The sequence below is a fragment of the Strongylocentrotus purpuratus genome, unplaced genomic scaffold (genome assembly GCF_000002235.5).
Source record: "Strongylocentrotus purpuratus isolate Spur 01 unplaced genomic scaffold, Spur_5.0 spur5_contig_861, whole genome shotgun sequence".
NCBI lineage: Eukaryota > Metazoa > Echinodermata > Echinoidea > Camarodonta > Strongylocentrotidae > Strongylocentrotus > Strongylocentrotus purpuratus.
The window spans coordinates 3,554,037-3,567,360 of record NW_022145570.1 but is presented as its reverse complement, the minus strand read 5'-3'; the positions used below and the strand labels follow the sequence as shown (position 1 = coordinate 3,567,360).

The 13,324-nt window shown below is 39.5% G+C and overlaps 2 protein-coding genes across 2 annotated transcripts in view; both read left to right on the top strand.

Annotated features, from left to right (window-relative positions):
- The first annotated feature begins 2,811 nt into the window (after window positions 1–2,811).
- The window catches only part of LOC115929661 (TBC1 domain family member 16-like), a 29,115-nt gene continuing 18,602 nt past the window's right edge, over window positions 2,812–13,324 (top strand). Inside the window, exon 1 of the mRNA XM_030999386.1 lies at window positions 2,812–2,893. The gene's annotated coding sequence lies outside the window, so the exon portion shown is untranslated. The remainder of the gene's footprint in view (window positions 2,894–13,324) is intronic.
- Window positions 3,903–7,952, top strand: LOC100892736 (uncharacterized protein K02A2.6-like). Its single transcript, XM_031000091.1, has one exon. It carries the CDS (start codon window positions 3,903–3,905, stop codon window positions 7,950–7,952), a length of 4,050 nt encoding a protein of 1,349 aa, XP_030855951.1.

Sequence of the window (13,324 nt, the reverse complement as noted above, 5' to 3'; positions counted from 1 at the left end):
TCCATTTGATCTTTATCTCCTCCATTCTTCACCCTTTTTGTCATTCTTTTAACCGCTGTTATACCTGTTGCGTTCTTAATTCAGACAAAATTTCTTCCTCGGTCATTTCTATTGGAATGGCGTAAATTACCCCTTTGGCGCCTCCTGCACCCTCGGTCACTTTGACGGGAATATTCCCTATATTATCCAACTGTAGGATTGCTCGAACTTGTTTTATGTTCTTACACTTAACTAGTAATCCAGAGCTAACAGGTTTTATGAATTCCACGGGACTAACACACACATCTTTAATCGCTCGTGCGATTTTTATGGGACTCGTATTTTTTAAAGATTTATTTTTGTCTATTGGGGTAATGAATTACAGTTTGAAATCTGTTTGCTTTGGATCTTTGCCAGGAGAAGGGGTTTGATAAACCGTGGTGTTTGAGTCTGATTCTGATGTTTTAGTGTTTAAGTTTTCTACCGCTACACTTTCTTCTCGTCTTCTTTTTTGATTAGGTTCTCCTTTCCTAGGTCGATTATGAGTAACAACTCTGAACACGTCATCACTTTCACTTCTCACAGACAGTTCCGGCTCAGAGAGAGCCGAAGCCGTCGCCATGATTGGCCTCCCAGAAAAGGCGGGAAATTTGAATGCCGTCGCACGTGCTATAGGTTAGAAGGTGCAGGATTGTGTTAGAAGCCCACAAAATAATTGCTTACCTACAGAAATAATCCAAATTCATAAATCTTTCCAAATGCTACCATTTGAATTCCAAAGTACGTTTCAAAGATAATTCCAAATATTTCGGTATATTCCGAGAGAGAACCAAAGACACGTCCGTCACACGTGGCAAACTATAGAGCCTACCGCGCGGCGCCTAGCTGAACGTTGTCTTGTTTCCTCCTCCTTCGGAGAGCAATATCCTCGGCTTATCCTCCAACTCCAAGGGCATCGCTATGAGAATGGGGGTAAGGGGGGGGGGGGGGTGAAGGGTTAGGGTCTGGTGCAAGCGCGTACGCAGGGGGGCGGGGGTATGGGGGGGTTAAATCCCCCTTCAAATTTTGTTTTTAAAAAAAAAGATGAATACTACTCCTTACCCCCCCCCCCCCCCCCCTCTCGACGATTTTTAATTTTTGTAAAGATAAGTCGCCCTCCCCATTAAATCTTTACATCGAGCGTGTTTTATTCATTTTACATTATCATAATTATACTAGCAACCGATGGGATGGGGGGGGGGGGTTCTGGCCCAGCCAGGCATATAGGCGCTGGTCGGGAGCTTGCCCCATTGCAGGGGCGGATCCCGCCGGCGGCAGGCGAGGGGACAAAGAGGGGGGGCCAATTCGTGAGAAAGTATTTAGCGGCAAAATAGCCAGCCGGTGAATAAGCGGGGGGTTATATAGGAGCACTATTTTTTTTTTGCCCTCGAAAATTTGCAAATTCCCCCGGGCCCCCCTGAGCACCAGGGGGGGGGGGGGAGGGGGCCCGTCTCCAAATAAAGGTCAAATTAGCGTGTTTTTACCTGCTTATCCCAGGGGAGGGGCCGACCCCCCCCCCCCCCTCCCGTACCCTCTCCCTGAATCTGCCACTGGCTTGTATTATATTATTAACAGAAAAGTATTGTTCACCTATAAAATGTACTCATAAGAATGTTACATTTTCTAATCTTTAGCAAGTGTCTCATTTGAATGAAATACTTTGGACAAAAATATAGTGACCTGTCAGCGTCACAAATAAGATATCAAAATATGCTTATCTGACAGTAATTAAATGCCTAAAACCAAGAGATGGCAAGCCCGGGTACAGTTGTTTAGGGTGCACAGTGCCCCCACACTTTGTAAGGTACTCCTAAAGTGCCCCTTTCTACATAGGAAAAGTGCCCCTTTTACTTCAGATAAGTGCTAATTCGAGTTTGAGAGGTGCTCATTTTACTTTAACAAGTGCCCTTTTCTTTTGTAATAAGTGCCAATTCCCACCTCAGATAAGTGCCCCTTTTTATTTTGACGCGTGCCCTCTTTTTTTCTTCAACCAAATGCCCTTTTTCCTTCTGATAAATGCCCCTTTTCTTGTTTGATAAGAGCCACTTATGACACCTTTGATTTGATGACACCTTTGATAGATACCTCGATTAAAATTTCCTTCGAAAAGTGCCTATTTTCTTTGTATTAAGTTCCCCTTTTAATTCTTACAAGTGCCCCTGTTTTTCTTTAGTAAGTGCCCCTTCACCTTTTATAATTACCTCCTTTCAAATCTGAGAGAGTGTCCCGCTTATATTTGTACGATCGAGTGCCTCTTTACCTTTGTATGCCCTCTTTTCATTATTATAATTGCGGCCCTTTTTTTATCTCCGATGAGTGCCCTTATTCAAATTTGAGAGAGCTAGGTGCCCCCTTTAAATCTGTAATAATTGCCCTTTTTCCTTTGTTATAAGAGGCTTTTCTGCTAATTAATTGTCATATAAGTGCCTTTTTCATCTCTGGTGAGTGCCCCTTATTAAATGCAAGGATTGCCCCATTTTCACCTCTGGTAATTCCACTTTGTACTTTGACATGTGCTCTTTTTTTTTTTTCCCTAATAAGTGTCATTTTCCTTTGGCTATGTGCCCCCTTTTCCTTTCCCCAAGCTACGCTCTACTTGATCGTAAATACTTTACCCCCCCCCCCCTCCCCCCCCTTCCCTCTCTCTCTCTCTCTCATTTTGAAAAACGTTCCGTCGGGCCTTAAATGGGCGCCCATTGCTTTATTTCTCTTCAAAATTCTCGTTTGTTGTTGCGTTTGCTCCGGCGTTTGCTGATAAGATTTTGGTTGACGGGGATAATATCCCAATCCCTGCGCTGCGCATAAAAGCGGAACAATTTTGCTAGATCATTCAAACGGCTGGGTATGCGTCTGTTGTGAAATTTTGCGGAAATAGGTAAGAATTTTGTTTTGTTATTATTGTGTCAGTATTTAGAACTTAAGTACCGTTTACCTGAAACTATGTCGAAATTTTAAAAAGTATACAATACCCTGTTAAATATTTTCTTGTTCTTCTTTCGACAAACTCTCCATATGCTCACAAATCATACAAAATATGTCGAAAGTATTTTCTTGTGCAAGCTAGTCCCATAAATTTTAATCTGTGTAATGTATCGTAGCTTTTGAGGTTTGTTTTGTGACTTGTGCATTTGTGTGGACTGTTGTGTGTGTGTGTGCGCGCGTGTTGTAATTGTGTCTAACTTCTGTTGGAAAAAAAAATAGACTAAATTACAAATCATAATGTACATTCTTTTCACCATTCTGTCACAAGTCATACATGTATAGACTAGGTCTAGGCCCAGACCTTTAGATTCTAGTGTATTTTCTACATTTTTTTCCTCCAATTTAAATTTTGATAAGAATATTTTGAATTGGTGTTTTAATTATTGTAGGTCTATGCACGACAAGACAGTCATAGCTTTCTCCACCAACTAAAGAGATGTCTCTGATCTTCCTAAACCGTTTCATGAAGAGCTTACTAACTAGACATCTCATGAAATATGTCTGTGTCAATATTGTTTCTGAGATTTTAGAAGAACACATGTAAAGCTTCAATCAAAAGAGGGCGCCAGATGGCCCCATCAGTATTAAAAGCCACTCTCTCGTTACTATACCAATCTGACTGTACTATCATTTGTCGTCTGACATTAAATGCCATCGAACTAAGCTTGAAACATGATGACAGCGGTGAAAGTTTGTAAATCCATGTAGGAAAGTGTTTGTAATACACCTATAACTCTATTATGCGTCTGCATACCGTGTTATGAACTGGAATTCACCTGTTTACTTTGAGAGTCAACTCAACGTATAGTCAGCCCCACTCATGTAAGTTTGTGTAGTGTTACTTGCATGCAAAGCATTGAAATTCAAGATCTCTGTCTGAATTGTTTGCTGTGGTGTACAACATGCCTGACACTGTGTCTCCTGAGGGTACTGAGGGTGATTTGCAAGGGGCCCATTTCATAAAGCCTTCTGTCCAACCCCCTGGTCATTTCCATGCGGCTGCGGGAAATGTAGGTCTAGTTGAAGGGTGGAAAATCTGGAGACAGCAATGGGACAACTACACTATTCTCACAAACCTCTCCAAACAACCAGATCGGTACCAAACTGCACTACTACTGCACAGTGTGGGACAAGATTGTCTGCGTGTCTACAACGGCATGAAGTTTGCTAATGCCGCTGAAAGTGTGAAATGCTCTGTGATACTGGATAAGTTTGATAAACATTTCCTTGGTGAGAGCAGAGAATTCTTTGAAAGATTCAAGTTCAATCAACGCAGTCAGGAAGATGGTGAATCTATTGAACAGTATGTGACAGCTCTGCGTACAATGAGTAAGACGTGTGGATTCTGTGACTGCATGAATGACAAATTGCTCGTTGATCGTGTTCTACTGGGAGTACGTGATGATCGTATGCGAGAACTACTCATCTCCAAATCTGATCTTGACCTCTCTACTGCCATTGATGTTTGTAAAGCAGTTGAAGCGACGTCTACTCACATGAAGGCGTTGAAAAGTGAGGAAATCAACAGGGTGAATCGAAAACCTTTCCCTAAACATGCTAAAACTGGAAGTGGAAGGCAGAAGTTTGTAAAGCAGAAGCCGAAAGAGCTCAAAAAGTGCAAGTTCTGTAATAAATCACACGAAATGAAAAAGGAATGCTGCCCTGCATGGGGTCAAAAGTGCAATGTGTGCCATAAGCCCAATCACTTCAAGGGATCTGCAGTGTGTACTTCCAAGAGTGTTCACCAACTCGAAGATGATGAGTACTCCTCCACTGAAAGTATCAGTGTTGTACAGATAAATACAGTAAGTCCTGAAGATGGACCAATTTTTTGCAACATGCTACTAAATGGTCGAAGAGTACAGTTCCAGTTGGACTCTGGAGCAACAGTGAGTGTTCTCCCACAGAAGTTTCTGTCTGAAGAAGATGTAGTGAGAAATGAATGCATCCATCTCCGGATGTGGAACCACTCTCCGCTACTACGTGCTGTGGGAAAGTGCAAAGTCGTGACAAGGAATCCAGCTACTGGAAAAAAGTACAGGATTGACTATGTCATAGTTAAGGAGGATCTGACTCCACTGCTAAGCAAAACAGCTTCTGAGAAGATGCAGCTTATCACTGTTCACTACGAATCTATGGAAATAGTCCACAACATATTTCCTGAGAATGTCTGCAACCTAGCTCCTGAGAATCTTCACAAAGAGTATCCTGTGGTCTTCTCATCCTCTGTGACTGGTACTCTGCCGGGGAACGATGTTCATCTGACTGTTATGGATGATGCTACCCCTAGTGTTCGTCCTGCTAGAGTGATACCAGAATCCTTGAGAAGTATTGTGAAGGATGAACTTGATGCACTGCAGACAAGAGACCTGATTGAGGAAGTAAGTTCTCCAACTGACTGGGTAAGCCAGATGGCTGTTGTACAGAAGAAATCTGGTAAAGTGCGTGTGTGCTTAGACCCTAGACCACTCAATCTCGTGCTGAAAAGAGAACATTATCCTCTGCCTGTTCTCGATGATATCCTGCCTCAACTGTCCAATGCAACGGTCTTCTCCATCTGTGATCTCAAAGATGGATATTTGCACTGTGTTCTTGACGACGACTCAAGTCTGCTAACTACCTTTGCAACACCATGGGGAAGGTATAAATGGAAACGTCTACCATTTGGCTTGAAGGTTAGCAGCGAAATCTTCCAAAAGAGACTTCATCTAGCACTGGATGGTCTTCAAGGGGTACGATGTGTGGCAGATGACATCATAATCTGGGGTAACAGTGATGCTGAGCATGATACCCGACTACAGAGTCTTCTACAGAGATGTCAAACTGTTGGCATAGTGTTGAACAAGGAGAAATGCCAATTTCGACTGAAGGAAATCTCGTTCCTAGGCCACATAGTATCCAACTCTGGACTGAAAGCTGATCCATCCAAGATCGATGCAATCCTGAACATGAGTTCTCCAACCTGCAAGGATGACATCCATCGCTTACGTGGCATGGTCAATTATTTGGCCAGGTATCTGCCCAAACTATCTGATGTCATGAAGCCTCTCAATGACTTAACCCACAACAACTCTGCGTGGACTTGGGACTCCAACCATGACAAAGCCTTTAGGTTGCTGAAAGAGATGCTGATACAAGCTCCTGTGTTGGCGTTCTACAACCAAAGCAAGCCACTTCAAATCCAAACTGATGCCAGTGCTACAGGGTTAGGTGCTGTGATGCTACAGGATGGTCAACCAATAGCATATGCCAGTAGGATGCTGAGTGATCCTGAGACCAGATACTCTGTCATTGAGAAGGAGATGCTAGCAATAGTCTTTGCACTGGAAAAGTGGAATCAGTTCACTTTTGGTCGTAAGACAACAGTATATAGTGACCACAAACCACTGGAGTGCATTGTGAAGAAGGCCCTGGACAAAGCTCCCAAACGCCTACAAGGAATGTTACTACGCGCCATGGCGTATGATGTTGAAGTGAAATACCTTAAAGGGAAGGACAACATCTTGGCTGATGCACTAAGCCGTGCTTCTCTTCCGTATGAGAGCGGACAGCATGATCTAGAGGTGGTGAATGCTGTCAAACTCTTGTCTCTCCCTGATGACAAGATAGCTGAGATAAAGAGACAGACTACCCAAGATCCAACTCTCTCCCAGCTCAAAGACACCATACTTGATGGGTGGCCAGACAACAAGACAAAGCTTCCTTTGTCACTGACTCCATACTTCAGTTTCAGAGATGAACTTTCGGTGACTGATGATCTGATTTTCAAGGGAGAACGGCTGGTAATCCCTAAGCAGATGAGGCGACAGATCAAGGAGGAGTTACACATTGGCCACAATGGAGTCGAAGGAACTTTGAGAAGAGCCAGTGAATATGTCTATTGGCCAGGTATGAACAAGGAGATAAAGGAGTGGATCCAGACATGCGAGACCTGTCAAGAAAACTCAGTCTCTCAACCTGCCCAACCTTTGATGTCTCATCCTATCTCTGACAGGCCATGGTCAAGAATTGGAATCGATCTCTTCCATCATGATAACGAGAACTATCTCATTATGGTCTGTTACTACTCCAATTTCTTTGAGATAGAAAAGCTACAGAGGACGACTGCCCCCGCAGTTATCAAGCGACTGAAACGTCACATCGGACGCTATGGAGTGCCAGAGATCATTGTCTCAGACAATGGACCTCCTTTCTCTTCAAGGGACTTTGCTGAGTTTGCCAAAGAGATGGGAATCAAGCATAACACCATCTCACCTCACAACAGCAAGGCAAATGGCAAGGCAGAGTCTGCTGTTAAGACTGCCAAAAGACTGCTTACCAAATGCAAGGACACTGGAGATAACGTTGATCTAGCCTTACTCAACGTTCGTAATACACCAACTCAAGGTACCCAGACCAGTCCTGCGCAAAGGTTCATGGGTAGACGAACACGTACACTCCTACCCACCACAACTCAGTTGTTGATGCCTGATCGTGACTCAGGACCTGATGTCGAGAAACTCAATTCAAACCAGAGACGACAGGAGAAGTATTTCAACAGAAATACAAGGAAGCTCAAGGATCTTCCACTTGGAGCAACTGTACGTGTGAAACCATTCAACCATAGAAAGAAATGGAAGAAAGCGGTGATCCTGAAGAAAATAGACGATCGATCATATGAAGTTCGCTGTGATGGTCAAACACTTCGTAGAAACAGAGAACATCTCAGAGCGACCTTATCCACGTCAGATACACTTGATCCTATTCCCAACATGTTTAACTGGGAATGCCAGGACAACAACCAACCCAAGGTGAGGACTACAGAGCAGCGTCAATCTACCACTACAAGTCCTGTGAAGTTTCGCGGTGATGGTACATCTGAGACGCTCGACGAGAACAACACAAGCTCGCTGAGACGTTCAAACAGACAACGTCGAGAACCGCATAAGATGAAAGATTTCGTAACATTTTGAACACTTAAAAAGAGAACATTCGCGAGATACGTGAATGACATCACTTCATCTAACTCTGTTTGGACATTTGAACTTTTTTTTAAATTTGAAGAAACTGGACTCTAAACACAATCCCAAATCTTCTGACACTATGAAGACTCACAAGAACTCAAAAGGACTCTGATATTTTTTGCTTTGAAATATTATTTTGTGCAGTTATATGATTGTAAAAGATCTCATAAACCAATCTTTTGATATTCTTTAATCTTTTATCTGTTTTGGTACCAGGTTGATATTGACCTCCAAAATTGAGACATTCTCCGGCACAAAGCTCAAAGAGGGGAGGATGTGTCAATATTGTTTCTGAGATTTTAGAAGAACACATGTAAAGCTTCAATCAAAAGAGGGCGCCAGATGGCCCCATCAGTATTAAAAGCCACTCTCTCGTTACTATACCAATCTGACTGTACTATCATTTGTCGTCTGACATTAAATGCCATCGAACTAAGCTTGAAACAATGTCTATCGAAAATTGACATTTCTGGCACTTTTGTAAGCATAATAAGCGTAGAAATCCAGACTAGAGCTAGACCTAGTCAATTCAATAAAAAGAGAAGAAAACAAAAAGTAAAGTTAAATTTTAACTACTTCAGTGCATAACCAGGATAACATTTGTTTGCATGCTAGAAACTGTACTAAACTCATTTTCAACATAATCATGATAATTGCGAGGAATAAGCTTACAGCTGGTATTCAGTGTATGAGTAGAAATGAATAGCAGGTGTACAGTTCAGTAGATAATACAAATTAAGTTAATTAGTTGACATGATGAAACAAGCTGAGATGTTGGGAATAGAATCATTTTAAATTGACATTTGAATTGTGAAAAGGCGGTCTCATTTCAGAGGGGAGAAAGAAGTGTGTTCAACAGACAACAGATTTATTTTTATTTTGTTATCGCTGCATTGTCATTGAGTTTGACAAGTTAATCTCAGTAGCTGATGACTTGAAAACAGCATTCTAGACTGTGTGACAGTCACTTATTGTCTGATAGATCTACTTTTTGCACGCTTGTCTTTTCATTACTATAAAAATCTGTCAATTTTTGTTAGTCATAGATCATGAGTTTGAAGTTTTTCCAACTTTTCTATGAATAATTCAGGAAATTCATAGTTCAAAGACTTTGTTTTGCCGAAATGAGCTACGGTAATAAAATTGATTCTCTAGCATGTCACTTAGTTATAAAAGTTTAGCTTTATTGGAAATAATATATGCCATGATGAATCTCACTTCTAATGACTTGGTTTTGTTCAAAGGTGCTTGCTTTTCTCAGCCCCCCCCCCCCCCCATTATTTGGCATAATTTCATTTGTTTTATTTGCTTGTTGATTGAGCTCAGTCAAGTAGTTAAGAACAAGGCTGACTGTCGCTCATTGTCTAATTTGCCATTTTCATTTTGCTAGATCATTTTCTGATAATTGATAACAATGAGCAATTATTATTTTGTGTAAAATTAGGTGAATGGGAACTTTTGAATTGAACTGAAAAACTGATGTTATCAACATTTTATCATGGGCATTGACTAAATTGCTGAATCTTTTGCAACGTGAAAAAAACAAAAACACTAAGGAATAAAAGAATTTTGGGTTAAATGAGAACTATATATAATATTGAAAAAATGTTTTTGACACATAATATTTTAATATATATTTCCAGGAACAGAGACCCCTTTCATTTTATTCATGTTGAAGTTGAACGAGATGGGTCTGCATCATTCCTGGATAGAAAAATCACTTTTTTCATTAAAAAAACGACCCAACAGGCCAACACACACTGATTGCTAGATGATTTTGTTGTATGTTAAAGACATTCTGCAGTAATGTTCGGGAACATCTTAGCTGCTCGGGGCCAGATGGTTATGGACTCGGTTATTCACCATGCGCATGGTCAATACATGATCAGCCTGCCGTGATGCACACAAAGATTACTGCAGAATGTCCTAAAAGAATAAAGAGTGTGCAAATTATATTTACCCATGTCTGTATTGGTCGTATTGTGACAAACCTTATCAAACCTTTAAGTGGCAAACAAGCTTCCTGTCCATTGAAACTCAGGAAATACATGTAGAAGTATTCTGTTATTTACATTAACCCATTTCATACCAGAAGTGGGTGGTCTCTGTATTGCGTCTATAGGAATGAGAGAATGGAGTATAGTTAAGGGGTTAAGTTGTCCAAAGCATGACTCATGTTTTGTGTAGAACTATTCTTCCCTCCGATGCAATGTACATGTAGTAAAACAAAAACATTAAAAAAAAAAAAATGTACATGCGATTGCTTTTCACTTTGTTTTGGATGATTGCAAACCAATTACTTTCATTCACACAAGACATTGAGATGATTCCTCTATGCTTCGGAATACCGTAGGCTTCCTATTGAGTTGTGGAATGCTCCTCCAGCTGATGAATTTAAGTCTTCACTTAAGATATTCTGTTTAAATTTAGTTTCCTTCTGATAATGTTATTGTTTTATTGTTGACTTTTATATGCTTCATAAAATTTTCTCTTTGTACACCAGTTCACACTTATTTTGTGAATTGTAAGATTATAAACAATTTCTTGAATGAAATATTTGTTATTCATCAGGTCATTTATTGATGATGGATAAATTAACAACAACATTTAAAATGTGATATACAGTCAAACCTGTCTACAGCGACCGCCCAAGGGAAACAAAAAATGTGGTCCTTGTAGACAGGTGGTCTTTGAAGACAGGTGGTCACTAAAGCAGGTTTGACTGTTTATCGATTAAATATCGCGCAGGTACAGGTGTATCCTGAGTTTTGATTTGTACTCCAGTCATGGGTTCATGTTATAGTGGAAATTGAAATATCAAATTTGTATTCTTTTACACCCTAATATTTACCAATATATTACAGTGTACAGATCTAAGGGGAATTCCAAATCTCAAAAATGTAATTTAAGGGCTTACAGAGTTACAGTGTACTGTACATAGTTTAGAACACTGAGGGCAGCAATGCTGAATGCATCTTGGTTTTTCCATGATTTATATGTACCTTCATTTGAAACATGAAATCAATCCATTGAAAAATAACTGATTTATTTGCAGTGACAAGCAGCAAGCAACCAATGTCCGGTGGTATTAAAGACATTTATTTATATTTGCCGGCACTGTGTACAAGGGCAAACTAAATGGATGTTGTTCGTCTCATTATATTCACATGGATACCGGGTAATCCAATTGTGCATACATGTTAGTGTAATCATTGAGGGCAGCACCAAAATCTTATGTATTCTCCATTATACATGTACATGAACATAAAAGCAATTTGATCACTCTTGTATACTTTATGATAATTTAATCTTATCAGTGACTGTGATACATGAAGATATTTCAATTGATATCAGCCAAAACTGGCAAAAGATTCTGACACTTAACGTCTATTGAAATGATTGTGCGATCATGTACAAATGCTGTGTACATGTAATGGTACATGAATATTGCAAAATATAATTGAAGTCATTAATATTCCAATTTCAATACATTTTCTTTTCAATTTCAACTTTATTTTTACTATGCAATAACCCAACAGATGACCCAAAACATATATCAGTTTAACCTGACAACCAATTAACCATACCAAAACGGTAAGAGACTATAAATGAAAATATTTTAAAAATGTGTGAATGATATTATTTACATACAAGAGTGGTAGCATCCAACATAGAATGCAATGCCAATGTACTTTCGGGAGTCTTATCTTAACTCCGAGTCCGCGATTCTATGTTTAAATGATACTTGTAGGCTGCATAACATTTTGTTTATCTTAAATGACAATTCCCCTCAATAATGTTCTCTTTTGAATGACGATAAGTGAATTCTAGATGATTATTCCATGCAAAGCAAACCCAATCCTAGCTTTATTACAAAGAGTACATTAAAGACAGAATGTGCAGAGAGAGAGAGAGAGAGAGAGATTGTCCTGTTTATTATAGAGATATAAAACAGTGGTAAGAATGGATTTATTCATTACAAAATTATTAGACAATGCAAAGAAAACTGATAGTACTACATTGACAAGAATGTAGATTAAATATTTATTTACAAAATATTACAAAATGCAAAGAACATTTCTATTCAAACAAAAACAACATTGATTTAGAGAATATAATAGAAAACCAGAGGAGAAAACATTCGTCACGATGCTATGTTTTTGCTTTTCTTCGGTGTAAAAATACTCTGCTGTAATTAAAATTTCATAAAAATTGGCCTCTACTATTGTCCCCATCCTTGTGCGTGGAGCCCGTGAAAAGGCATGCAACCAGCTGCATTTATTAGCGCAGACCAATCACACATTAGAAGGCGCCTCACACAATCGCATGCACACTCCCACACACATGCCCCCCTATAAGAGGGAGATTGGTCAATACTGCATTAGGGGGAATTCACACTGACACTGCAACGTCAAACGTGTAGTGTGGGGTGCATAGGGTGGGTTTACACACTCGACCACCTGTAGTCTGTGTCTTCCAGGCCATCCCTATCAACATACTTGTACATGCTTCTTTTCTTCTTTTCTTTCATTAAGAAAAAAATGATAGTAATAGTAATCTATTTATTTATTGAGAAATATTTGATGATTTGAAGGTGTCCTCATCACTGTTTGATTGATGATTTCATCCAAAAAAAATATGACAGAGGAGAATGTTAAATCAATATCATACCAGTATATTAATTGCAGGCTTTATATTTAATCAAGAGGTATTGTAGGAGGAACAAGTTTGATTTTTATATTCATTAATGTAAGATCAAAGGCTTGATCACGTATTGAATAAAATACACTGCAATAAACACTGTAGGAAGCCAACTACATGTATGGAACATACAAGTAAATGATTTAAAAAGTTGTTGATATTAATTAAAGAAAGCAATTTATAGAAAAGCATACTTATATTTTCATTCTCGTGAAATATTCTGTATTCATATTCTTCACAAATGACCAGTTTACACATTATTTTAGAAAGAAAATTGTTTTATGATGCCCAGAAACTTGGTCAAGGTTTCCCTAACACATTATAGTGATCTATATTTATTTACTTGTACACTATTGAGAAAGGGTCTATAATGCTAGACCATGTCCCTGGCGCCGTGCGTATATGCATTCATTCAGTATTCATCATTTAAAAGCAAAATGCATTTGAGCTAGGGAGCATCAAGTGTCATCTCACCCATACATCTGGAGATATATATAAATCATCTACCATAATGTGAAAGCGGGATTGATTTGTGCTGTGGTGATACAATACAACCAAATCTCAAAAATACATTTTTAGACTTTTGTCTCCATTTTGAGATTGCATCTCTCGGAGATGCT

Coding starts and splice junctions, on each gene's coding strand:
- LOC100892736 (XM_031000091.1), top strand. CDS start 3,903: ATGCCTGACACTGTGTCTCCTGAGGGTACTGAGGGTGATTTGCAAGGG.